General features: G+C 33.6%; 1 protein-coding gene across 2 annotated transcripts; it reads left to right on the forward strand.

Annotated features, from left to right (window-relative positions):
* Positions 1 to 885: 885 nt before the first annotated feature.
* On the forward strand, positions 886 to 27,309 carry GTF3C3 (general transcription factor IIIC subunit 3). 2 transcript variants are annotated; one of them, XM_016140189.2, is made up of 18 exons: positions 886 to 1,049; positions 1,897 to 2,008; positions 4,880 to 5,070; positions 5,776 to 5,899; positions 6,225 to 6,416; positions 6,911 to 7,076; positions 10,346 to 10,493; positions 11,085 to 11,157; positions 11,906 to 12,009; positions 12,908 to 13,079; positions 15,305 to 15,507; positions 15,831 to 15,932; positions 16,548 to 16,683; positions 18,477 to 18,714; positions 19,328 to 19,518; positions 21,181 to 21,305; positions 24,389 to 24,541; positions 25,886 to 27,309. In XM_016140189.2, the coding sequence occupies exons 1-18, from the start codon at positions 948 to 950 to the stop codon at positions 26,006 to 26,008; spliced, it is 2,655 nt and encodes an 884-aa protein (XP_015995675.1). In that variant the 5' UTR covers positions 886 to 947; the 3' UTR covers positions 26,009 to 27,309. The 2 variants fall into 2 exon arrangements, with proteins under 2 accessions (XP_015995675.1, XP_015995676.1); XM_016140190.2 differs by having other exon boundaries at positions 1,039 to 1,109; positions 25,886 to 26,118.

Below are 27,309 nucleotides of genomic sequence, written 5' to 3' on the forward strand. Positions count from 1 at the left end.
TATAACACAAGGTAAAATACAAACTACAGGAGTGTGCAGGAGGTGAAGAATAGTTCCTTGGAAGGGAGGCAGTATATCATATTAATTCCAAGCATGGGATTTGAAGACAGACCAGTTCAAATCCTGTCTCTACTAATTAGACATGGAACTTTGCAATTAGAAATAACAACATCTATTTTTAAGAATTATTTTGAGATATATATGTAATACGCATAAGGCTTGGCTCATAGTAAATGGGCAACAGTGTATGGTAATCATATGAAGCATTTGACTGTTAAGAAGAGAAGAAAACTTGGGTGGGAGTTAGAGGTGGGACATCAAGTCCAGCTAAACGTATTTACAGACCAAGAAGGAGCCTGAGGAAAGGGAGTGTTTCAGGATTTGTGGAAGAAGGGAAAAGTGATGATCCTATTGATTGGAGATGAGATTTCAACCATAAAGTGGGGGAGGACTTTAGCTTTCTGTCATAGCGGAGAACTGAAAAGTGGACCAAGCACATGACAGTGAAATTGGTTCAATTAAAAAAAAAAAAATCACTATAGCCAAAACCAAATTAATTTACACAAACGTTCAGAAAAGAAAAAGGATTGGGAGTGAGAACCTTAATGGAGAGTTAAAGGATATGATCTGGATTAAGGAAAATGTCTTTGGGGCGCATTTTTCCCAACTCCTTAATAAGAAGAAGGAGGCCTGAACCAGGCGGCAGGCGAGGGCGGGGCGCAAGGAGGTTCCGCTGGAATAGTCCCGCCCGCGCCGCCCGGAAGAAGGTCGGGCCAGGCGCTCCGGCGGAACCCGAGCGCGGCGGCTGCGGCGCAAGCCGGGCCCGTTTTCCCGGAGGACGCCAGGTCCGTGTTCTCTGCACCCCGGTGCTCGCTTGAGTCTGGGATCCGTTGCTCTTTCGTTTTGCTGTCCCGGTTCCTGGGGCTGCATACCCGGACCCCGCAGACATGTCGGGGTTCAGCCCGGAGCTCATCGACTACCTGGAAGGAAAGATCTCCTTTGAGGAGTTCGAAAGGCGGAGAGAAGAGAGAAAAACCCGCGAGAAGAAAGTGAGATGCTAGGCCAGGATGCTCCTCACTGCCTTGTCGCCCTAATACGCTTAGGGAAATGTGAGGAACCCAGCAGCTTCTCCCACTTCTTACTGAAACCCTGGTTTTTACCACACCCCTGTGCCAGCTTCTCTTAAAAACATTTCCCCCACCGAAATGCTTTTGTCTTGGCTGTCACCTTTTTTTTCTATTTGTCAAATATACTAATTTTTACTTGCCGGTAGTTTAACGCTAGTAGGTTAAATGGGGGTATGGGGAGTAGAGTTTGGAGTCAGAGTATCTGGTTCTAGTCCTCGCTTTGCCACTAAGCCTTGTGACTGGGTGGAAGCACCTCTCTTCTTTAGGCCTCAGTTTCTCTATTTCTAAACAGGGATTCGAGCTCCCTTATTGGGAGTCTCAATCTGTCACACAAAAAAAGTGAATTTTCTTGTGTGACAGAATCTTTACTCAGTTTTTCATACTTATGAAGAAATATCAGAATTTTCCATATATTCTCACTTAGTTGAAGTCCGAGGGAAAATAAAATTGCACCTTTTGAAATTTGGATTTTTTCCTAATTCGTGCGATTAAAAGTGCCCTATCTCTTTTCATTAAAAAAAGATACAATGTATATTTTAATGAAATCCTCAAGATATTTTTTATTTTTTACAATTGACCGATTTAGGCTGAAGGATGAGACTTAAGTACTCTCAAAGGCTTTGACAATATTCAAATTTAGATTCCACATACTGTATGTATGGAGAGCTCAAGTTTTATAAAAACAAAATGAAACAAATGCCTGGTTCTCAACAGGAGACAGCTAAATCTGCCTTAGTTTTTGGAGTCATTAATTTATTTTCAATCACAGAGTCTTCAGGAAAAAGGAAAGCTATCAGCTGAAGAAAATACAAATGATTCAGAAGTTCCATCATCATCAGGAATTGACTCTACCAAATCTCAGGACAAAGATGCCAATGAAGGTATGTTAAGATCATTTGCTACCTGCAATAAATGTTAAGAGTAATAATTTAGTGAAAACATTATTTTTTCATTGCAGCGGCATTCTGTTGTTGATTACCTGGTTTATTAGGAGCATAGTGCTTAATATATAATAGGGGCTCAATAAATATATGTTGAGTTATTGAATATGGTGATGGTTAGTCTTATGGGTGGAAAATTGTTTCAAATTGACATCAATATTAGGGAGCCTTTTTAGAGTTATTTTTTAAAATTGGTTCTCTCAGTTGGTTACTAATTACTTCCAGACTTTACTCACCCAAATTGTAATGAATTATACTTCTATACAAAATGACTTCCAAAACACTGCTTTAGCTATTGGAGATAAAATAGAAATGCCAGAGTGGAAGCCCAATTTGCCCAGATGAGACCTCGCACACAGCATAGGTATCTTGTGTGCTACCTCATTCCAGGATCCAGTCCTCAGCTCAGCATATCCAGATATTAAATTGGTAGTGTGCCCAGACTAATTAAACTCATCAGAGCCTAACTGATAAACTAGTGTGCAGACTCACTAATTTCCAGTGATAGATATACCTTTCTAATGATAAGACTACTGGTAATAATTCATGGTATCCCTTTATCCATATCAAATTTCCTGGGATGATGTCAGTTAGACATGATAGCTTCTGACTGACAACTAAGTTAAACTTTCTAGTCCTGGAGGGTAGAAGTAGAGGCTATTTTCCCTCCGTCTGAACAAATAAGCCCTTACACAGAGAAAACACACTAGTAGGGTGGACATAAAACAGGCTTTATTCCTGTCCCCTTCGACCAAGTTGGGAAGAAATGGCAAAGGAGAAAAACTTGGGGTTATAGTTTCTTACCTTGCCAGGCGAGTGGGGTGGAATAGAGAGCTGAAGGTCTAACAACCTGTGAGTCCTTCCTTATCTGCTCAGGGGAGGAGCAGCTCTTCTTTGTAGGTGCAACTGTCATAGCAGGCGCTAGTGTCTGTACGTCTTCTTGCCTAAAGCTGCGCCTGACAGGTGGCCCTCCCTAAAAAAGGGTTAAATGAATCTAATTCTATCTAACCTTGAGCAGTCATGCACAAAAGTTCTAAGTGGCCTCAGCTCAAATAATTCCATAGACCTTTTCCCTTCCCAGGAAGGAATTGTCCCAGAACTTTACCAAGACCCTGGGTGAGTGTGGGCAAATATTCAAGGCAGAAGAAGGGGTCAGTTTTGAACAGGCTTTGACAAAGTCCGCTAATTGGACTATATGGCCACTGGTGTCCTTGTCTTTTTCTTCCTATACATTGCTGAATACCACTGCTAAATTCTTGCTCTCTAGCACCTTTCCTACTATGCAATTAGGGCGTTCTTTTAACTACACTTTCAGTTCATTGTTACTGATATAAAAATTACGGTTTAATGAATTTTTGTATATTGACCCTGTATCCAGGAACCTTGCTAAGTTCAAATATTCGGACATTTTCTGCATAGATTCTTTTGGATCCTCTATGTACATAATCATATATAAATAATGAGTTTTATTTCTTCCTTGCCATCTTTATGCTCTTTATTTATATTCCCTTATTACATTAGCTAGGACCTCCAGTAAAATGTTGAAAGGAGTGGCATACTTGTCTCATTCCCAGTAACTCTGAATAATTCACCATTAACTGTGTCTGTGGAAAAATGTTTTATATTCTTTATCAAATTTAAGATATTCCCTTCCATTTCTGGTTGACTAAATATTTTTATTAGGATGGGTGGTAGATTTTATCAACTACTTTTGTGTCAATCAAGATATTTTACTCCTTTTTTTCAGATATTGTAATTTTATTGATTGGTAGGGTTTTACACCTTTTTTTTTTTAATAATTTGGATGTTTGGAATTCTTGAAGATGATCGTTAAGACTTTATAATAATAATTACTTATTTGTTGCTTAGAACATGTAGGTTTTTTAAATTCTGTTCTTTCTTAAACATACTGTCTCATTTTTCCAGCATCTTTGGGGTTTGAGATGTTTCACATAAGTGAATAAGCTTAAGAGGTTTTGAACACAAAGAAATATGTACTTTTAAATTTTAACTATATTGTTAGAACTTCCTAAAATATGTCACATGTCTCTAATAGAAAATTGGCTTCTAGACTTAACTAACTTTTTTGATCATTCAAGATCATCACTATGAACTTACAAAATCATTGTAGTGTAGTGGCATCCTTAGATATAAATGAAGTATGTCATGTTATTTTGTTCCTGAAATAATAATAACATTATTTTAATATTAATATCGTGTATTAAGTTCTTACTGTATGCTGGCCGTTATTCTAAATGTATATAGATAAAAACCTATCCTTAGAGTAGCACTATAATGCAGACATTATTATTAGTGCATTTTTACAGATGAGGAAATTGAGGTACAGAGCTTCAGCAATTTGCCCAAGATTACACATCTAGTGATAGATGGAGATGAAGTTTGAAACCAGATAGCTCAACTCTACGGGCCTCACCTTTAAACACTATGCTGTACTATCTGGATCTGTACCACTAGACTTACTTAGTTTTTAGGTCTACATCTTAAAATTCATTTTTTTTTACTCTCTGTTCTTAACTGACACTGTGTGTGCGTCTGATTTCCCACTTAATTTTGCCTATATGTCTAGATGAGAATGTGTCAGTAATTTCTACAGAGTAAAGTACATGGCTTCATGATAGCTTTCTTTTTTGGGTTGTTTTTGAGAGTGTTCATTTGTCTGTTTTTTATGTATTCAAGTTTGGTATTGCTGGGGTAGAAATTTATTTTCCAGAATTTACTGGAGTTTTTTTTTTCGTTTGACTACCATTTTTTTCTTTCTTTTTTTTTCTATCTCAACGTGTCTTTTTTCAGGAGAAACATCAGATGGAGTTAGTAAGTCAGTTCACAAGGTCTTTGCTTCCATGCTTGGAGAGAATGAGGATGATGAGGAGGAAGAGGAAGAAGAAGAGGAGGAAGAGGAAGAAACACCTGAGCAACCCACTGCAGGCGATGTGTTTGTATTGGAAATGGTTCTTAATCGTGAAACCAAGAAAATGATGAAAGTAAATTGTTACTTATTTTGATATTAATAAACAATGTGAAAATATGACATTGAAAATCTTAAATTATACACATAGTTGGAAAGAATTCAAACTATAAGAAAGGAAATACTATGAGACAACCACTGTTACTAGTTTCTTTTGTTTCATTTTAGAAATTTTTAAAACTGTAAAATCTTAATTTTTGCATGTGTCTAAATATGCTATAGTTTTGCTCTTAAAAGGTCCATATTGTAACTTGATATTTTTTAACATACTTCATTCTGAGTAGATAAGTTTGAAAGGAGGATCTTCAGTAAATTGCATCATAGTAAGTCGCCTAGCATATAGATTCATTTGCAGCATCTGGTTCTGCATTTATTATTCTGATTAGTTACTTAGTAATTCCTGACCACTTTGGTTTTACTTTCTTTATATATTTTACTGTGCTTTGAACTTTCTACTGTTGTTTTTTATTTTAACTTTCTGAAGTGCTCTTTTGGAGAGAATTAGAATAATTTTGGTTATTTCCTGTGGTTGAGTTTTAGACTTTTTTTCTGAAGTATGGACTAATATTAATGAATCGGTTGGGATTGTATCCCTTTTGTCTTTTATTCTGAATGTAGACTGAAAAGTTTTAAAGAAAAATTTCAACTTATTAATATGGCTGGAATTGAAATCTAAGACATTACTATATTTTAATCTAAATGTCATTTTTGTTCTGTACAGGAGAAAAGACCTCGGAGTAAACTTCCCAGAGCTCTGAGGGGTCTCATGGGCGAAGCCAACATACGCTTTGCTCGGGGAGAACATGAAGAGGCAATATTGATGTGCATGGAAATCATAAGACAAGGTGTTTTCTGTGGGGATTATTGAAAACTGCAGTTTAGCTATAGCAAAGGGAGATTTTCATAAGGGGAGCATGGTGAAGAGTAGGGTTTCCATGAAATTACACTTGCTTAGAAAAGAGAATGCTTTAAAAATGCCAAAATATATGAAAATAAAAACATATAATTTAGTGTTCTAAATTCCATTAAGTAGTTTGTATAGTCCTGATAGTTGTTTAAAGAGTTTAAATATTAAAGAAAGGACCCATAGATAGAGCCATGGGATTGACATCAGTTCCAGTGTCTTCCCTCAGCCAAAGTAATTTATTTATTTTTTTAAATTTGTTTTAGCTCCTTTGGCTTATGAGCCATTCTCTACTCTTGCCATGATATATGAAGACCAAGGTGACATGGAGAAATCACTGCAGTTTGAGTTAATTGCTGCACATTTAAATCCCAGTGACACTGAAGAATGGGTTAGATTGGCAGAAATGTCTCTGGAACAAGACAATATTAAGCAGGCTATTTTTTGCTACACGAAAGGTATTTAAAATGTTTTTCAATTTTGTTTGATAAAGTGTTACATAATAGATTTTTTGAAAATTGTACTTGGTACTTTAAGGTGATATTAGTTGAAATGTGTTTATTCCTTATATTTTGTTGTACCAGAGGTATTTAGATTCCTATATTTTCATGTTAATCAGCACTTTACTTGCATATGAGCAAATACAGCATAAAAGCTAGAAGAAGAACAGTACCTTCATTTTCCCACTGAGATCAGTGTTGGTTCTAAGCTATTCCTTGAGGGTTAATATCAGACTAGAATGATCAAATAAAGATTAATATGCGTTAGATTCTGTCTGGTCTTAGATCAGACCTCATTGAGAGTTCCTTTGAAGGTAGATTTAGTCCCAAAATGCTTACTCGATTTTATAGTAGAATTAGTTTAGAGTGTTTATTGAATTTTCTGAAGAGAAGATGGGTCACACTCAAGTACCATGAAACCTTTTTTGTGATAAATCTTTTTTTCTTTTTAGCTCTTAAATATGAACCTACTAATGTCCGTTATCTGTGGGAGCGATCAAGCCTTTATGAACAGATGGGAGATCATAAAATGGCAATGGATGGTTATAGGCGTATTTTAAACCTTTTGTCTCCATCTGATGGAGAACGATTTATGCAGTTGGCTAGAGATATGGCAAAGTAAGTTTGCAGTGAAATGTATATAAATGCTGTTATTTATCTTATTTTAGAAATTAAAGCATATTTGAAGTAGAATTTACTTTTTACTGAGGTTCAAAGAAATGTTTTACTTCCTGTATTTTATATTGTGCCTAAATGTAGAGGTGGATTTTTTTTGGTTTGGTCAGTTTTTTTCAGTATTTTTCTGTTTTCAAGTCAACTGTGTGATTGCTTAGAAAAATTTGCATAGAGAGTTAACTTTTCAAGTACTCAGAAGCTTAAAAATGGATTGTGTTCTAAAAGGATGACTAGGTTCCCAAGTTTCTATAACTTATTCGAAGTGATATACATTTGCAGTAATATTTTAAACTATTTATTGTATATGTGCTAATGAATTGTTTGTGATCTGGGATCTACTGTAATCATTTTATCTTGAGCCAATAGTAGAAGAACATTTTAAGATGAAAATTTTCTTTATAGTTGGCACATGCTACTGCTGACTTTGGTATATATTTTATTCTAAAATATTTTGCCCAACTGCATTTACTTATGTACTGTACAGCAAAAAAAGTAGGAAACATTCTGGCTAAGTAATGCCTTGTGGTATGCTTTCATTCTAGAGATAATCTACTATAGTATTTCAGTCTAGGATCCACCATCTTGACATGGGTATCTCAGGGTTAACTCTATTCCATGGTCATTGTCAGGAAGATGCTTAGCTGTAAAATCACCCCCTATACACCCAAGGATGGGTTATATAGGAATACTGGAAGCATTTTTGGAAATTTGTTGAGGCAAGACTACCCTAAATTGTTTCTTGATGTATATAATGAGCATTGAGGATCTTCCTAGGTTATTTGCTACATAAATCAAATCTCTAGCTATTATAGTGGTTCCTGGTAAGCTTCTACTGTATGAACTATTAGATAGTAAATTTGTTTTCCACTTGTCAAAAAAATTTATAATCTTATTGTTGGGTCAGGGTGGTGATGAACAGTTCTGCCACTGCCATAAGAGGTCTTTTCTACATAAAATTCTGTTACTATAATTTCTGATTGATTAGGCTTTCTCTTGGTCTCTACTTTCCTTCCAGAAAGATTTATTGAATAAAATTTATGTGCTAGGCACTGTATAAGGCACCAGGAGAATCAGTATTGAATGAGTTTTAAAATTCCCTGTACTTGCGGAGCTTACATTCTAGTTGGGGGAAATAGTCTGTAAACAAATGAACAACTAAACATATAGTATGTCAGATGCTGGTAAGTGATATGAATAAAAGCGAAGCAGGGAGGGGAGGTGAGGAATGGGAGTGTGTTATATTAAATAGGGTGATTAGGGAAGGACTTAATTCCCTATGTTATGGTCATACTGACCTGAAAGTGAATGGAAGGAGGTTTGGGAACAGATATTAGGGAAGTGTTACTGGCAAAGGGAATGGTAAGTGCAGAGGAGTGCTCAAGGAACAACATGGAAGCTGAAGGCTTAAGGGGAGCCTAGTAGGGATAAAGTCAGAGAGGTCTCAGGAAAAGATCACTTGGCTCTTGTGGGCCATTGCAAGGGCTTTGGCTTTACCCTGGGTGAATCGAAGCCATTGGAAGGCTTTGAGTAAAAGAGTGACATAATATGACTTAAATTTTAAATGCATCAATTCTGGCTGCTTTTTTGAGAATAGATTAAGGAAGGATAAGGGCAGAAGCAGGGAGAACAATTAGGAAATAATTGCAGTAATCCATGGAAGGGATAATGGTCGCTTGGATCAGGGTAAAAGCAGCAGGAGGTGGTGGAAAGCAATCCTATTCTAGATGTATTTTGAAGACTGAACTCTCAGGATTTTTCTGGTATATTGAGTATGAGGTGGTGTGTCTGTGTGTGATAGAGAGAGTGTGTGAGAGAGAAAAGGGTGGGTAGAGAAGAGGGAAGAGTTCTGAGAACTAAACCCTGAGGTACTATAGTGTTTAGAAGTCTGAAGATGAAGGTGGGGCGGTGGATAGCAGAGAGGCTGTAAGGAAATGGGCAATGAAGTAGGAGGAAACTAAGAGAATATAATCAAGAATTTTATTGAAGAAACCATTTCAATGAGGAGGAATGATCATCTCTGTGAAACAGTGCAGATAGATCATGTAAAATGAGGACTAAGTATTGACATTGGGGACGGGGTAGGGACTTCTGGGGAAAAGCAGCTCTTTGGAGAAATTTATAAGGGGAGCGGAATAAGGTAATTGGAATGGGTTGTAGGGGTAAGGGATAATTTCTAAATTGAGAAAAATTACAATCTATTTGTATTTAGATGGGAGAGATTCACAACTGAGGGACATATTGAAGATTCATGAGAGAGGGGACAGCTGCTTGAGTGATGTCCTTGAGTATATTGCAGGGAATGAGAGTTAGTTGGGGATTAGCCTTATAAAAGAAGGGAGAAGATAAGCTGTGGGTATGGGTAAGTAGGTAGATGTGTTGGTAGGGTGTCTGATTTAATTCTCTTTGTAAAATAAAAAGCAAGCCTGTTAGGTGAGAGTGAGCATGGGCGAATGTTGGCGGTTTGGAGAGTAGAACATGTGAAATAGTTGTCTAGGTCTTTGGGACCTTGCTACCGCACCAATTGGCAGTATTTGCATCTCCTTAGAGCCTGTCACTAACGTAGAATCTCAACCCTGGCCCAGCAACCACTGGATCAGAATATACCTTTTTACCAGATCCCCAGTTGGTTTGTATACACATTCAAGTTTGAAAAGTACCATGGATCCTTTTGAGGCTAGTGGTCGTTACTATAGAATGAGTCCAGTCAGCCTGGTCAGCTGGGCAGCTGGTGGTGAACAGTAGGCATATTTGGATTAACTTAAGTTGGAGTTTTATCAGATGATTTGAATAAAGGGAGAGAGGGCAAGAGAACTGAGGAGATGCACCAGGCAGTAATTATCATGTTGGAGCATTGAAAAGGAAGAGAGTGAAAACAGGAAGTTTGCAGACAGTGGAAAAGTAATAGGACCAATGCTTTGTAGATTCCATTGTGGTAGAAGAGTTGTTGATATTGGGTTACAGAGAGAATGAGCTGGAATGATATGAGGTAGCTTTGGGAGAGCGAGATGCTTTACATTATGACATTGTTATACTGACATTGCACATTTTTCTCTGGATCAGCTTTGATTATGATTTTAAATAAGAATTTTTTTTCCTCCCAGATTTTAAGAAAATGAAAATTATAGTTAATAGCTAGAGGGGCTAAGCAAGGAAATGAATTTTATGATCTGAATTAAATAAAAACTCATCCATTTTGCCATTTACTTTTTTAGGAGTTACTATGAAGCTAATGATGTTACTTCAGCTATTAACATAATTGAAGAAGCTTTCTCAAAACACCAGGGCCTCGTCTCCATGGAAGATGTTAACATAGCAGCTGAACTATATATTTCTAACAAACAATATGACAAAGCTTTGGAAGTAGGAACACTTATTTGTTTTTTTTTGTTGTTGTTATTAGGTTTTAGACACATTTTTGTGTTTTAGAAATTCTTACAAATTGACAATTCCTTATTTTATTTGTATATATTGAATTACTTATGTGCTAAATTATATATTTAACATTTATATATTTAAAGTCTGTATGAAAACATTTCTAGGTTCTATATTAATTCCACATGAAATATAAAATGTAGTTATTACATGATGAAAGCTGTCACCATTATCACAGGTGCCAGATGTGTCTGTACTTTAGGGTAGCAGGACTCAGCAGCCAGATTAATTACTGTGATTCAATTCTTAATCTGTTGGGAAAGTAGATCGGTTTGATTAAGCATTAGTTAATATGATATAAAAATGTTATCTTCGGTTAAGCATTAGTTAATCTGATGTAAATATGTTAATGTACCACAATGTTCCTTATTTAAAGAGACTTATTGTTGCTTTTTATAGCCCAATTATATGTTATAAGGAATATTTGAATTAACTGTATTTAATTCAAATATTTGCATTGTGGAAAGGTTTTGCATACATACCTATTGTATTTTCTCCCCCTCCTCCCCATTCTTTTAGGTAATTACGGATTTTTCTGGAGTTGTGCTAGAGAAAAAAACTATAGAAGAAGGCTCTTCGGAAGAGAATAAAGGTCGTAGTTCCTAATATGGCAGTTTGAAATTGAGAGTTAATGTTTTCATAACAAGTTTTCCCAGGGAACATTCTTTTCTACTAGAGGTGTCACATCTTTTTGTAATCTTTTAAAAAAAAATTGTTTTCTCTCCCTTTTATTTCTCAATATGTCCACTTGAATATGGCATTTTTCACTGACCCATGGTCTTTTTAGTTTAATGTGAAAGAAGAATGGATTATTGAACAGTGTATCAAAAACAATTACTTTTCTAAAAGGGCTTAAAATGCTCTCTCCTAATTTACTTCAAACTTAAGCATTGAAAAAGTTCTACTTCAAACTTAAGCATGCACATAAAATGCTACTTGAAATTTAAGCAAAGTAATATCTCTTTTCAGCCTCTTTGTAGTAAAGATTAAAAGAGGCTTTCTAATTTAAGAATAAAAGCGAGAGTGTTTGTATATTCTTGTTTTTTATTTTTGTCTTTTTAATTCTTTGTAGTTTTGATAGAAAGTGTGTAGGTTTTGGATAAGTGGATGAGGTACTGAGAAAACCATATGAAGGGTAATTGCTACCAAAGGACAAACTTAGAGAGGTATTAGTACCTGGTACTAGAGTTGGTTAAATTCAGAATTGACTATGGAATCATTTGCTTTGAATTAAGTAAATAGGATCTTACATTTGAATTAAGTAAATGAGATCTTACATTGCTTCATTTGTCCCACATTCTAAGCTTGCATATAGGATCTGCTTTTTATCTAATTCACAGCTGGTGAGAATGTTACCTGCACTATACCTGACGGCGTGCCAATAGATATCACAGTAAAGTTGATGGTCTGCCTTGTACATCTCAACATCTTCGAACCACTTAATGTAAGTAACATTAAGATCTATACTTGAGATACTTCAGAACAAATCCAGTATTTTTTTTTTAGATGACAAGGGTTGATTCTAATTTCTACATTTCTTAATAGTCACCATAAGCATTTTGTGTGAATATCTTAACAAAAGGTAAAAGTGGAAATGGGCTTGTAATACTTTGTTTTTCTTTTAAAATTAGAATAATTCAGAGATCAGAATTTGAGGCTGGGCCTTTTAGCCAATTGGTAATTTCTGACAGCTAGTCTCTTTTGCCAACTTTGGACTGTTTCATTGAAAAAAATTGGGCATCTACTTTGCAGACCTTAGGATAAGGCATTGAATAAAATATATAAATCCCTACCCTCATGGATTTTTTTCTCCTATTGGGATTAGATAGATCATAAACAAAATACTATATAAAATATAGAATGTTAGTGATAAATGCTCTGGAGAAAAATCAAACAAGGAAGAAAAAAGTAGAGAATATTGGTGGTGGGAGGAGTTGAAGTTTTAAATAAGGTGGTCAGGAAAGGCCTCCCTGAATGACTTGAAGGAAGTAAACCATGCTTATATTTGAGGAGACAGCTTTCCGGAAACACAGCAAACACAGAGACCTTGAGGCATGGGTATATTTGACTTATTAGAGGAAGAGCCCAGAAGATCAGTGTTGTAGCTCCTGCCATGCCTGCCTTACAACAGGCTTTCAAAAGTAATGTGTTGAAGGAGTGAATAATGGCAGTATGAGTTCTTTTTAAAGGAGATACAAAAATAAACAAATGATTATTTAAAGCTGTTTTTATTAAGCTTTGCTCTTCAGGCTTGCCCCATGTCTATGTTAAAAAAATAAATAAACATTGATGTGCACGTTTGTAAGGAATATTTGACTTTGGGATTTAATTTTGCGGTCTAGCCTCTCTTGACAACACTAGTGGAACAGAATCCTGAAGATATGGGAGACCTCTATCTAGATGTTGCTGAAGCTTTTCTGGATGTCGGTGAATATAATTCTGCACTTCCTCTCCTTAGTGCACTAGTCTGCTCTGAAAGATACAACCTTGCAGTAGTTTGGCTTCGGCATGCAGGTAATAACTTTTTTTGTGGGAGGGCGAAGTTTTAATCATATAAAGGGACAAGACTTACTTTCATAAGATAGTAATAATTATTATAAAATATTACTTTCATTAAAGTAGTTATGGTTTCAGGGCAGTTTTTTGAAAGTCAGTGTTTTAAATTGTATGTCACTAAATGAATTCCCCCCTTACTAATGCTTTGGATGAATGATTAATGGTAGCAGTGTGAAAAAGGACTAACATGTCCCTGTTAAAAATACCTTAAATACCTGTCTTCTACCTGTCTTACCTTAGGCTCTGATTTCTAGTAATAGTTTATCAGGCTTTGGGTAAAATCTAATTTTTGAAGAGTTTTTATGGATTTATATTTAATAGTTATTTTGAGAAATATTAATGCATTTTCAATATTCTTTGAGCCAGAAATATGCTCAACATTGGGTTTTATAAGTCCACAGTAATTAGAAGCAAATCATTTAGAGTAGAAGAAAACAGCCTAAGAAAAACAGCTTCATCTCTTAAGGAAATGTATGAAAGTCAAAAATGTTCTAATAGGATTTCCTATTGAATCAACATAAAAAATGCATTAACATTTGAATAGTCTTTGTTAAAAATACTGCATGATAACAGGACGTTCTGATAGTTCTTAAAATGTTATATAATGGCAGAAAGTTCTCTATAACTAGAGAACCACTGATTGACATTTTGGGATATTTTTAAATGTATCACAAATATAAAATAGCAAAAGAGAACTTAATGATGAAGATAACACTTTACTGAGTAAAAACCAATACTAATGTAATATTCATCATAAAAAGTTATATTATTTGCAGTATTGAATTTTAAATGTGAGCAGAGAATTGTAATTTTTATTGCCTTCCTAAGACTGTGATATTGAACCTACTCCTGTTACTAAAAGTAGATACTTTACATATCCTATTATTAATTATGATTATGATGCTGATAATTGCTGTTTCAATTTTGAGGCTGTGTAGCTTGAGATTAGTGGAAGGTGAAACCTCAGTATTATCTAAAAATCATAAAGAAATTTGGGGTTCTTATATAAGAAATCATTAGAGAAATTTAAAACTTATAACTTAATAACAAAATATCTTTAAAAGTGGAAAATAAAAAAAATATGAAAATTGACATTTTGATGGTCCATCCATATTTGGTAGTCTTCTTTATTATTAAAGTTTAACCTAAAGATGATGATTAGGATAGATTTGAGAAGTTTGAGATTTGAGAAATCAATTGGAGGCAAAAGTACTTAAAAAGGATATAATTGCAGTGAAAAAGGAAAGAGATGAAAAGGGCTTAGATTAATCTTGTGGCTGTTAGAGTGGAGAGAAAAAATGCTTATGGGCATTTGTTTTCAAGTTCAAATGATAGAACTTAATGATTGATTGGTATAAAGTTTGAGGAATAGGGCCTTATAACCTTACTTCTGAGAACTTACCCCATGGACATAATTAAGTGAGGGGAGGGGAAGTGGTTTATATGGGAAATTACAAAACTCAGGAGCCTGGCAGGTAACAAAAATGAGTAAATTGGGCAAGTGAGAGGACTGGGATGGGGTGAGAACCGGAGAGCCCTGTGTGAAGGAAGCTGCTCTTTCTCAGCATGTGTTGATGTGCCATGTGGCAGTTGGGCGAGGAGCACCCACTGTCGCCAAATCCAGATTTTTCAACAGAATCCAGTAAGTTGGATTTCATAAAAATCCTAATTTTAAAAAATGTTGACAATTTATTGTTTTTAACAGCACTATGGCCAAACAAAACACATTTGTGGGTTAAACTGGTCTGTTGATATGTGAACTCTGGCTTATATACATGAAGGTGTTTAATGCAGTGTTATTTATTAGAGTAAAAATTTAGAAATAACTTAAATGTGAAATAATATATTTAAGTAAATAATCTATTTAATTAGATATTATAATCATTCAATATGCTGATGAAGATGTGGAAAAATGTTGAAAGCATAGGATAAGTGAGTAAAGCAGAACCCCAAATTGTATGTATATGCTGATTACATCCTTGTAGCAATTTGGATTTAGTTAGGGGCTTCAAAGATCAATCAATAGATTATAGAACCAACAATGTTTTAAAGTGCTAGAAGTATGCATATGCTATTGTTATAATTCTTTTAAATTGCTTTAATAGTTCTTTAAAAATGGAGAAATAATTTTGTAAAGCTTACAAATCTGTAGTTAATATTTATACTTTATTTTAACATTTTAGAGTGTTTAAAGGCCTTAGGCTACATGGAGCGTGCAGCTGAAAGCTATGGCAAAGTGGTTGATCTGGCCCCCCTCCATTTGGATGCAAGAATTTCACTTTCCACTCTTCAGCAGCAGCTGGGCCGGCCTGAGAAAGCCCTGGAAGCTCTGGAACCAATGTATGATCCCGATACTTTAGCACAAGATGCAAACGCTGCACAGCAGGTAGGCCATGTAACATAGAAGGAAGTTTTTCTTGGTGGATTATATTTTTGAACTTTCTCTTCAGATGTCTCTACAGCTTACATCCAAAAGTATTATTTTAGTGTGTATTAAATTCAGTGTTTTTGAAAAATGATTTTGAGTCTTAAGTTTTAGCCAGTCATTAGACATTACAAATTATAGTTACTAAAAGATTGGATCTTATAAAGATCATAAAGCAGATGTTCTTAAACTTTGGTTTCTAACATTAAATTTTTCTATGCATATAAAACAACTTACAGCAAAGGAACCTTGTCACACTGATTATCATGTGCTTATTTATTTAGGAACTGAAGTTATTGCTTCATCGTTCTACTCTATTGTTTTCACAAGGCAAAATGTATGGTTATGTGGATACCCTTCTTACCATGTTAGCCATGCTTTTAAAGGTTGGTAATGATATTTTTTTTTATATTAACCTTGTTGATGTTTTAAATGTTTAGAATTAGATTTAAATAGATTATGACTATTTTATAGTTCTGTTTTGCTTCATTAAATGCAAACTTTTTAAAGTGAAAGACAGATAAAGACAAAAGATTTAGGGATGGTATGTAATTGAAAGTTTACATGAGTTTAAATTAGATGATAGATTAAGTGAAATAAAATCATTGCTAGCACATATTTAGAATAGTGAGAACCATAGTATTATCAGTTATTGGCCCTGTAGATACTGCTATGTGCCAAAATTATTCACTTTGCAAAAATATTTTCCAGATCATGACATCCTTTCTGAGGCTAACTTTCTTCCAGAGAGGTGGTTATGTGCGTGTATAAGTATATGTTATAAAATTGATGTGAATTGCCTTCTTTGTGAGTAGAGTGACCTCAATTCCTTTAGTAAGAAAAATAATCTCCATTCAGTCTTTAGATGTTTATGTAAACACTAATTTGGTTTCTTTTTCCATAAGAAAGAAGCTTTCAGGCACACCTGTGGTACTTGTAGGCCATAGATTTTCTTTAAAAAATTATATGGCTAAAAAAACCTCAAATTATCTTTAATTCAGGTAGCAATGAATAGAGCCCAAGTCTGTTTGATATCCAGTTCCAAATCTGGAGAGCGGCATCTCTACCTTATTAAAGTGTCAAGAGACAAAATATCAGACAATAATGACCAAGAGACAGCAAATTGTGATGCAAAAGGTAATTACTTTTCATTTTCTTTATTACATAAAACTTGGTTGAGTTAAGAAATAGACTCATGAAGTAACTCCTGACAGTAATCTAATAGTATACCCTGCTCAAGTAAAATTAATTTTTCTAGTCTAAATCCTTCAATTATAATAAACTCATTTGGGATGTTGTTTTAAAAAAAGAAAAGACATATGTAAAGACTTTGATTTTAAAAAATTAAAAAAGAAAACATCTGCTTGGATCTTTCAAAAAAACTAAACAAAACTTTAAATTTTGACTTTAAGATGAAATTATACCTCATTTTATGAAATTTGTGAAAATTCGATGACAGTACAAATTACTATATTTATCCAGTCACTTTTACAATTACATATATTCTATTCTCTGTTAAATTCTTTTTTTACAATTGTAGTAATAATAATAGAAACTCTGAAAATAAGTTGCTTTGACCCATTCTCAGGTAATATGACTTTAAAAGTCATCTATTTTTAGCTAGAAAAACATCAAGCATGTTTAAGTGAGATTATTACTTAGAGAACTTTGGAAAAGATCTAGGCTATGAACTGGAGATGTCAGTCTGGCAGAAAATTATTGCTAATAGAGCTAAATCTCTATTCGCACAATATAAGGATATGAGATAAGGTGTCCTGTGGGAGGAGAATCAGAGGAAAAGGAGTGAGGGCTCAGCTGTTCATAATCTGTCTCAGAGCCCTGCCATCTCTCCTGTTCATTGATTTCTGATGTCATCCAATAACCTCTACCTCTGCTTCCTTAAGTTATATCTGTATATCCGATCCTGCCTGTTTTCTCTTTTCCATATTTCCTCATTTCAGGTCCATTGTCTGTTTTTCTTAGTTTCACAGGCTTTTGTTTTGCTTTGTTAGTTAACTTCATCATGGGAAGGATCACATTAAACTGGTATACCAGGACAGGATGAGCTAGGAATCTTTTAATGTTTTACCCATCTTTGTCCTCTGATATTTTCACTTAACTTTTTCTCACAGACATTTTTTATATTGTTTAATTTTCTTTGTAGCTATTATTTTTAAGGAATGTATAATAGTCCATGGGATAGTAGCGCCATAATTTAATCATTCTCTCTTTTTTTTGATATATGGTTGCTTCTGATAATTTTCTTTTATAAAATAATATTGTTGTGAGTATCTACATGCCTATAGATCTATTCATTTTTTTGACTAGTTGGTTAGGATAGATTCCCAGAAGGAGAATTACTAGGTCAAAGATTAAAACATTTTTATGGCTTTTGATATTTCTCAAGGCTTCTTACAGACAAATAAGGAAGAGAAGAGTTTTGAAGAAGAAGAGAAATTTTGAGACAGAGAAAAGAAAAATGAGGTTATACAAAGGACAAGAACAATCTGAATCTCAAAGTATGAATTTGAAGTCTTTTGCTGAGCAATCATTTGAATGCCGTGTATGTACAGAATCCTGTATCTGAACTCAATTATAGAATGCACACTCATTCTGCATGGAAGATCATATAGTCTAGCTATCACTGAAACACAAATGAGGTAGCTGGACTTTGGAGAGAACAAATCAGCAGTGAGAATTACTTGAGACTGCAGATTGTTAGGCAGGCAGAACAGAAGGGGGGAGGTGTAGGAGAGTAGACAGGCAACTACCCCCTTCTTGTCATTGTCTGAAGAGTTGGCAAGAATTCAGGCCCATAGGACCATGGTTTTTAAATTTAACCTTAAAATCAATCATGTGAATATTTCTTCCTAATACTGCTATTTCTGGAAATATCGTGTCCTAACTGATTTTCATTGGTCTCATTTTAGCAATATTTGCTGTACTTACGAGTGTCTTGACAAAAGATGATTGGTGGAACCTTCTGTTGAAGGCGATATACTCCTTATGTGACCTGTCCCGATTTGAGGAGGCTGAATTACTTGTTGATTCTTCATTGGAATATTATTCATTTTATGATGACAGACAAAAACGCAAAGAACTAGAATACTTTGGTCTCTCTGCTGCAATTCTGGACAAAAATTTCAGAAAGGCATACAACTATATCAGGTGAGTTTCCAATAATTTATTTTAATTAGATTCTTTGATAGAGTCTGTACATTTACTTTGACTTGGTGTCTCCTGCCCAAGAATTAATAAGCTGTTTTACTTTAGCTCTCCTGTTATTTACTGGTGATTCTCAGAGGCTGTGTATGAAAGCATGCAGTCTTATATACTTAATCTCTTGTGCCTCATCCTTCCCATTTATAAAATGGACATCATGGTTACTACTGCCTCATAGAGTTATCGTGAAGGCTAAACGAGTTAGTATATATAAAGCCTTTAAATAATGCCTGGCACACATTATTCAGTGTTCATTGTACAGCAGCTATAGAGGGCAGGGAGAAAAGCTGAAATTTAAACCACTTGATTCTGTTTTTCAGTCTTAAAGTTTTGTTAAAAAGCAGAAATAATGTCGAAATAAAACTAAGCAGCATTTCTGGGAAAAATCTTTAACTGTGTAAGTGGTTTTGCTTAAATAGATTGAAGCAATTTGCTCTTCCTTGGTTGGGGATGGTACATTTCACTGTTGATAGGACAGTACTGAAGAGTTTCATTCTTAGAAATCAGAAAGGTTTTTTTTTTACATTATTTTTACCCCACCCTCTTTCTGCAATTTTAGGATAATGGTAATGGAAAATGTCAATAAACCCCAGCTCTGGAATATTTTCAATCAAGTTACCATGCACTCTCAAGATGTTCGACATCATCGCTTCTGTCTCCGGTTAATGCTGAAAAACCCAGATAATCATGCTCTGTGTGTCTTAAATGGACACAATGCATTTGTATCTGGTAGTTTTAAACATGCCCTTGGTAAGTGTCCTGGCACATGGCTTTGTCGGGCATGAGCAGTGCGGCAGTTGAGAACCAGGCCTCTGGAGCGGTAATGCCTGCATTCTAGCAGCAGCTCCAGCATTGCAAATTATTCTTCCTCCCTCTGCCTCAGTTTCTTTGTCTCTGAAATGGAGATAATAATTGGACCTATATTTTAGATTATCGTGAAAATTAAATGAGTTAATGTAAAGTCCTTTAAAAGTACCCGGCACATATGGTAAGTGACTGTGTAAGCAATAATGATAATAATTATTTGTTTTTCTTATGAAGTTTTGATTTCAAAAGGCTGAAGTAAGTCTTATAATTTACTTTAAAGGTCAGTAATTCTCCCTTACTTAGGCTTGTGTTTAAAATTATTTTTATTAGTTATGGGTGCATTGCTACCTGATATTAATTTGCTATAGTACAAAAAAAGATTTAAGATTTGCTGAAAGTTCGTTCCTTTAGGAGAAAAGTCTTTATATCGAGATTTATTTATATAGTGGGTACCAATTCTAATTAAAGTCAGGGAAAATTCATTAATCATGTATAACAAAGTTCTATAATAAGGAATCAGAAACAAACAAGTAGAAAAATACCTAACCAAATGTTTAAACTTAAAGTGAGGCATGTATTTCATGACACCTAAAAGCCAGTGTTGCCAAGGTCACTTCTGAATAAACTGTGACTTGGCTATTTTAATACTTTCATGTTTCTTTGCACATGGCTGGTGTTTTTATAATTGTTCAGCCAGTAACCTTGAACATCAGATGTTGAAACTTTTCTTTACTGTGTGTACTTTTTGGAGTTATTTAATACGAAGAAAATATAAAATAGAGATTTATTTTATTTTTCTATATTTAGAAACTTACAGAAGGTCAAAATAGAAAGTTCAAATGGCAGTCTACAATCTGCTGCTAGAGATTTTATGGTGTCATATCTTGTGGAATAGAAGCTGGAAGGAATAGAAGTTTTTATCTACATATGATAAATTATAGATCATTCCTTTAAGAAAAACTTACTTAAATTCCTTTATCTAATATGGGTAAGCTTTGACATGAAATGATTATATATATAGAAGATGTGGAATTCAGGAAACCCCAATTCTTATTTTGTTATTAGATACATTTAGCTTTTCTGAGGAATGACAAATAATTGCTGCATTTGGGGAAACAATACCCATAATCTAAAAAATAAAACTATTTCTTTTTTTCACCTCCATGATCCATTACATTTGAATTTATACGATAGAATAATTGATTTTATAAAAGAATTCACCAAAAGACATTCCTCCATTGTTTTTTAAAATAGATTTAAGATCCTAAAATAGTTTTATTATCACAATTGATAAAATGTTTGTTTTGGAAGTATTAACTCTACATGAAAATATCTAGCTGTGCCTAAAAGAATATTACTTTTCATTGCCAATATTGAATCTTCATGGTCAGGATACATTCATGGGTAAATCCTCCTAATTTTGTTATATGTTATACATTATTTTAAAATATAAATTTGCATCTGGTTGATATTTTAGAATGTGTACCTTGCATATGTTAAATATCAGTAATATTTGTTTAGCCTTAAAATATATTTGAACAAGTGTTGAAGAAATAAGAGACTATGTTCTTGTCACACCATCTGACATTGCTGTTAACTTTTCAGGCCAGTATGTGCAAGCCTTTCGTACCCATCCTCACGAACCTCTCTATAGCCTCTGCATAGGCCTAACCTTTATCCACATGGCATCTCAGAAGTATGTATTAAGGAGACATGCTCTTATTGTGCAGGTAATTCATTTGGATTTCTCATTACTTGATTTTCTTTAAAAATGAATATACTTAATATATTTGTCATCCTGCTTCAGAAGTAATACCTGCTAACTACACATGTTGGGAATCCCCAACACCTATCCTTATGTTCAGCACTCATAGACTAACACCTAAAGGTATTCCTGGCTAAGACTTATGCAGCCATGTAGAAAGGGTACACAGCCAGATCATAAGGAAAGAAGACTCAGGCAGAATCTGGGGAACTCCTGTGTAGGCTTCCTTATACTCTGGAACCCTTAAGCCTTCCAGCCTTCTAGGTCCTGAAGACTGATTAATTTCAAATTAGTTTTTAAAAATATATAATGGTATCTACAAAAAACAATGTGTGAATATGTGAATGTGTGACTGTTTCCATGCATCATCAGCAACAAATTGCTCTTTTAAAGTTTTCTTTGTTCTTATAACAATTTGAAATTCCTTTTTTGTTTTCTGGTTTACTTTTTTTATAGTTTGTTTTTCTAATAAGACTATATACTCCAAGAAATCAGAGATCCTGTTCACCACTGTATCTTCAACACTTTTATGATTACATTTACATTTATATGTTTGATGCATGTATAGACATGTTTCTTAAAGTAGTTAGGGAAGGAAAGAAAATGTTGGCTTGAGTGGGGTAGCAGGATTTAGTAAAGAATTTTATTTTTTGTTTATTTTTGAAAATTCTATAAATTTAAACATTAAAAGAAAATCTAATTAAAATGATGCTAATTGTTAAAACTGGGTATTGAGGTTCATTATAATGTTTTTACTTTTGTATATTTGAAAATGTCCATAATAAAAAGTAAAGAAACCCCAAAAAACCCAAACCTTAATTTTTTCTTTTTTGAGTATTTGCTTGTAATAGTTTGTCCACATATTCCTTTTGTTCCTCAATAAATACTTTGCTCTGTTAAATAATGTAGGATTGTTTCCAAAATAAACAAATATGTACTGAGCACCCATTGTGTCAGGAACTGGGGATATGGCAATGAGTGAGTACACAGACAGAAGCCCTATGAAGCTTATATTCTGGTAAAAATGGATAGAAACTTTTATGAACAAACTCATTATTAAATAGTTAAATGTAGCTTTTTGGCCTAGTAGTACAAAACTTTATGTACAGCAGGTCCTTTAATAACATCATTTCATTCATCGTCTTTTCTTACAACACTGATGAGATGCTGTAGGAACTTAACCTGTGTTTATATCAATTAGCCTGTGGTAAAATTGGCTTTGTTATATGTCATTTTGCTTAAAGTTGCAGAACCTATCAACAATGCCAAGTGAGGACTTACTGTACTTCAAAGTACTTGGGAAGCTAAATTTCAAATGACTTTTATAGTTAAATAGTAGGTTTTAAATGGTTGGGGATAGAGATGAAATGAGGTGATTGGGAGATGGGAGTCTGTTGCACTAATCTTTCTTCTGTTGTTTTTGTTAAACATTTTATATTGAAAAAAAGTTTTAAAAACAAGTTTTATTGTAAATAGCATGATTCTTAAATTGTTTTAATTTCTCATGAATCTATTTCTTCATGCTTTAGGACTGTAGTTTTCCTTTGTACTATTTTAAAAAATTAATTTCATATGTTTTATTATCTTTCCTACCTTTATATCATACTATGAGTAAACTCTTTCATATTTTCTTACTTCTCCCTTTATTTAATGTTATATAGACAATATGTACGTGGGCCCTTTAATGATCAATGTAATAAAAATGTTTGAAATATAACATAGTCAATGTAAAAAGAACCCTTTTTTCTATTTAAAGGTTTTTGTCTGTCATTTTACATAGTTTTTATATTTGATGATTCATAGTCTAAGAAATAAAGTGGATGTGCCCATATTACCTAAGTTTTTTAATTTCTAAATATTTGAATAGTCTTTCAGTTGTCAGGGAGATTATCCTTCTAAATTTGTTAAAAATTTCTTAAAATGCAGCAGCTAACTCCTGTTACCATATCAGAAGACCTATAAGTTCATTTGGGTTGTCACGATTCATCTGGTATTACTGTTCTTTCTTACTCAAATTTTTATCTTTCAGTTTGTCATTTTAAAATATGAAGATTTGATATTTCTCTGCGATTAAAAGTTTGTCTTCTATTACTTAACAGAGACCATGTTTTTCAGTGGAGTAGAGGTCATATTCATATACACAAATGGGTCCTTTTTATTATGCAGAATTATGATTCGTTTATTTAACGTAACTATTTTCGTCCCTAAAATGCATTAATTCTAAAGAATTCATTAATTTTTATTATTTATTTCCTTATGAAGGAACATTTGTGACCATTTATAGCAGATCACCCAGCGAATAATTGCATTTTCAATTCTCTACATACAAATTAGTTGATTTAATTCTCAGTAATATATTTGTTTAATTAATTAACAGGACATTTGTGCCTCTGCAGTTTGAAACTTTCTGTGGGTGATAAAAGTCGCAGCTGCATATAAAGGGAAAGTGAATATGGGGCAGAGGAGCAAGTTGCTTTTTGAATTCTGTGACACACAGGGAGCCCGCATTATTTTAGCTGTGCTCTGAAATAGCCTTTAAGTCAGAAGTTTCAGGGGGAAAAAAAACAGAATCAAGTTTTTGGGGTTAAGAGATTATTAAGGTCCTGAGAAGTACCATTTATCTGGAAAAGTTAGGTATAATTAAATGACTTTGCTCCTGAGGATAAACTTTTCTAAATTATCATAAGAGCTTAGATTTTATATTTTGCTCAAGCTTTTAGACATGTATTTCAACCTCTAATGCCACAAAAGCCAACTTAAAAGCATAAAAATAATATATCCTGTGTTCTTACAGATTATGGATCTTTGACGGCTAGTTATAACATTTGGCTTTGTTTTCTGTCCTTAGCTTTAAAAAACAAAACCTTTTCTTATACCATCAGAAGAGCTCTTGACCACACTATGATATGACACCACAGTACAGACTTATGTTCTTTTTGCGTGGGACTGTGTCTCTTTTTATATTTGTATTCCTATCACCTGGCACATGTAGTCGTTGGTACTTGTCAAATAAGCGAAATATTGAATTGTTTCTTTTCTTTTTGATAGGGCTTTTCCTTTCTTAATCGATACCTCAGTCTACGTGGTCCTTGCCAGGAATCATTCTACAATTTGGGCCGTGGCCTTCACCAACTGGGGCTGATTCATCTTGCAATCCATTATTATCAGAAGGCTCTGGAACTCCCTCCACTTGTGGTAGAGGTATTGTATGATTTACTTTGAAAACTGAGGAGTCACTTCATTTCATATATAGATAAGGGTGGTCCAGGCAGTGAAACAAATTTTAGCTTATATATTAAAATGTTTTTTTTCCCTTATTGAATGCATTCATGTTATTTGTTCAGCAGCAAGTCAATCTTTGACATTCTGGCTTTTTGACTTGACCAGCAACCACGTGGACATATATGACTTGTGGTTATGACCATTTTAAGTATCCTAAGAGCCCCTGTATTTTACATGTATGAGCCAGTAGACATGAAACCCAAGTATTGAGTAATATAGTCATTGTTAATTTCCAAGTTCAAGTGTAATATGTTTCTTTCTAAACATGAAAGACCAGTATTGACGTAGTTTTGTATGTTTTAAGATAATGTAGTATAAAGTTTATTTTAATTTCCGAAGAAAAGTATATTTTTAATGTTAATTTTTTTAAGTTACATTCATAATCCTTACATTCCCTCACAACTGTTTTCTCTTACCCTTGTTTGATTTTAATTGTTAAGCAAATGAATACATACTTTTATAGTTATGCCAATGAAATATATATACTTTGGTGTTCTTTATTGCATAAATATCTTTATGTATTGCTCCTTAAGCTTTATAGGTACCATTTTTTTATTATTGCAGATGTTTTTTCAGTTAACTTCAAATTTTATATTGAGGAAGATTAGAAACACAGATCTAATCTATTCCATTGAGTTCATTGCTCTGTTATTTAAGTAGGAAAAAAGGTAGTAACACTCTAAGGTAATCATTATAATCAATTTGATGTATGCCTTCCTAGACCTATTCTCTATATACTTTTCTGTATATATACTACAGGTATTTTTTCCCCCATTTAGTCATTTATATTATTTATTTACTTATTTATTTTTTACATGCAGAAATTTAATAATTTTTTTGAAGTCACACCTTTAGAGTTCCTATTTTTGCTATTATATTTAGAAGGGCCTTTCCTACCCAAGACTGTATTATTATATTGTCCAACTGCATTTTTTTCTTTTATGATTTCATTTTCTTATTCTTAAATCCTTAATTCATCTGGAGTTTTATTCTGTGACTTGTGAGTGAGACTTTTTCTTTAACTTATTGGTTAGGCATTTTTAAACATTCAGTGGATGATATGATTATTATAATGATTAATTGGATCAGTATTAACTGATAAAAATTTAGATCTAAGGTAGATGCATAATTTTATAATATTTTTTTGGATTGTGAATTTTAATACCTTTGTGAACACTTATGCTAATGAAAGAAACTGTTTTTCATAAAATTGTCCTGGTTGTCAATTTGAAATATAACTCATTCATATATTTTTCCCTCTAGGGTATAGAAGTCGATCAGTTAGACTTACGAAGAGATATTGCCTACAACTTATCTCTCATTTATCAGAGCAGCGGGAATATTGGAATGGCTCAAAAGCTTTTGTATACACATTGTTCTATATAAGGCACCTCAACAGAGAAAGGAGCATGGGGGTAGCTATTGTATGTGGACCAGTATTTTCTGTCTCAGGGCTTATTATTAACTCCAAAATGGAAATGATAGTTTCAGAATTATCTAATTGTGTATTTCATATTTAATATGTGATAATGATCTTTTGGTAGATATACAAAAGTTATTATTTCTATAAGAATTTGTATATTGTTCTGTCATTTTCCTTTAGTGTTTTTTAGTAAAATTGTCCCCAAAGCTGAAATAGACAGTAGTAAACTTTCAGTCAGCTTTGAGTCAAATACACCAATTTTTCACTCATATCATTTATTCTTCTGTGCATTTAATACTATATATTAAACACGCACTATGTACCAGATACTGTGATAGGTGGTAGGAATACAGTAGTAAGACAGATGTGACCTCAGTATCCTTAAATACAGAATTCGAGCATATGTTTATGTGAAAATGTTTGCTCCTTTTCTACATCTGTCATGATTATTGTTAGTCATTAATTTCTCAGAATTCTGTTACTACTGCATGAATAGTTTTTCAAATACATAGAAAAAGAGTTCGCTTATTGAAGGATAGACAAATTGGGACTCTTTCTAATGTCAACACAATTAGGTAATTCACTTAGCTCCTAACAAAATTATTTAAAATGGTTATGTGGTAGTAAGACAGATAATTGAGTTAATTTTTAAATTTTTCATCTGTATGTATCTTAGCTACATAGACCAACACCTGGAAGACTGGATTTAACTTAAAATACCCTGCACTAAGGCAAATTAAAAAATGCATGATCAGTGTTTGCCAATGGCTTTCTGACAAAAAAATAGAAAAGGAAGGACCATATTCAATAACATGATCTGGTTTTCATTTCAAGATCACTAGAAATATAGGAAAAATGGGGAATTATACATATGGAATAAAGTACTACTTATTAAAAAATAGATAAAAGCCTTTTATCTCAAATATTGTTATGTTCTTGAATCTAGGATAACAATACTTGTTAGGTATACTATTGGTTTAGTAACAGCATTTTAGAGTTTCTTTTTAGGAGAAAATAAACGTTATAATATGCATATGGATTATAAGACCCAGTCCAATTATAGTAGGGAAGTATAAGACTTAGGATCAAAAAAATACAGTGAGGGCTTTTTAGGAATTATTACTACCATTTACAATGTATACATAACTTTGTATGTCATAAGCAAATGTATTGTTTCCTCTGTATGTATATTTATATATATGTATAGATATAATTTAAATATAGTTTATTTTTATAATTAAAGCGAATTGTTTCACATCACTTA

This window comes from Rousettus aegyptiacus, unplaced genomic scaffold, assembly GCF_014176215.1.
Source record: "Rousettus aegyptiacus isolate mRouAeg1 unplaced genomic scaffold, mRouAeg1.p scaffold_m13_p_2, whole genome shotgun sequence".
NCBI lineage: Eukaryota > Metazoa > Chordata > Mammalia > Chiroptera > Pteropodidae > Rousettus > Rousettus aegyptiacus.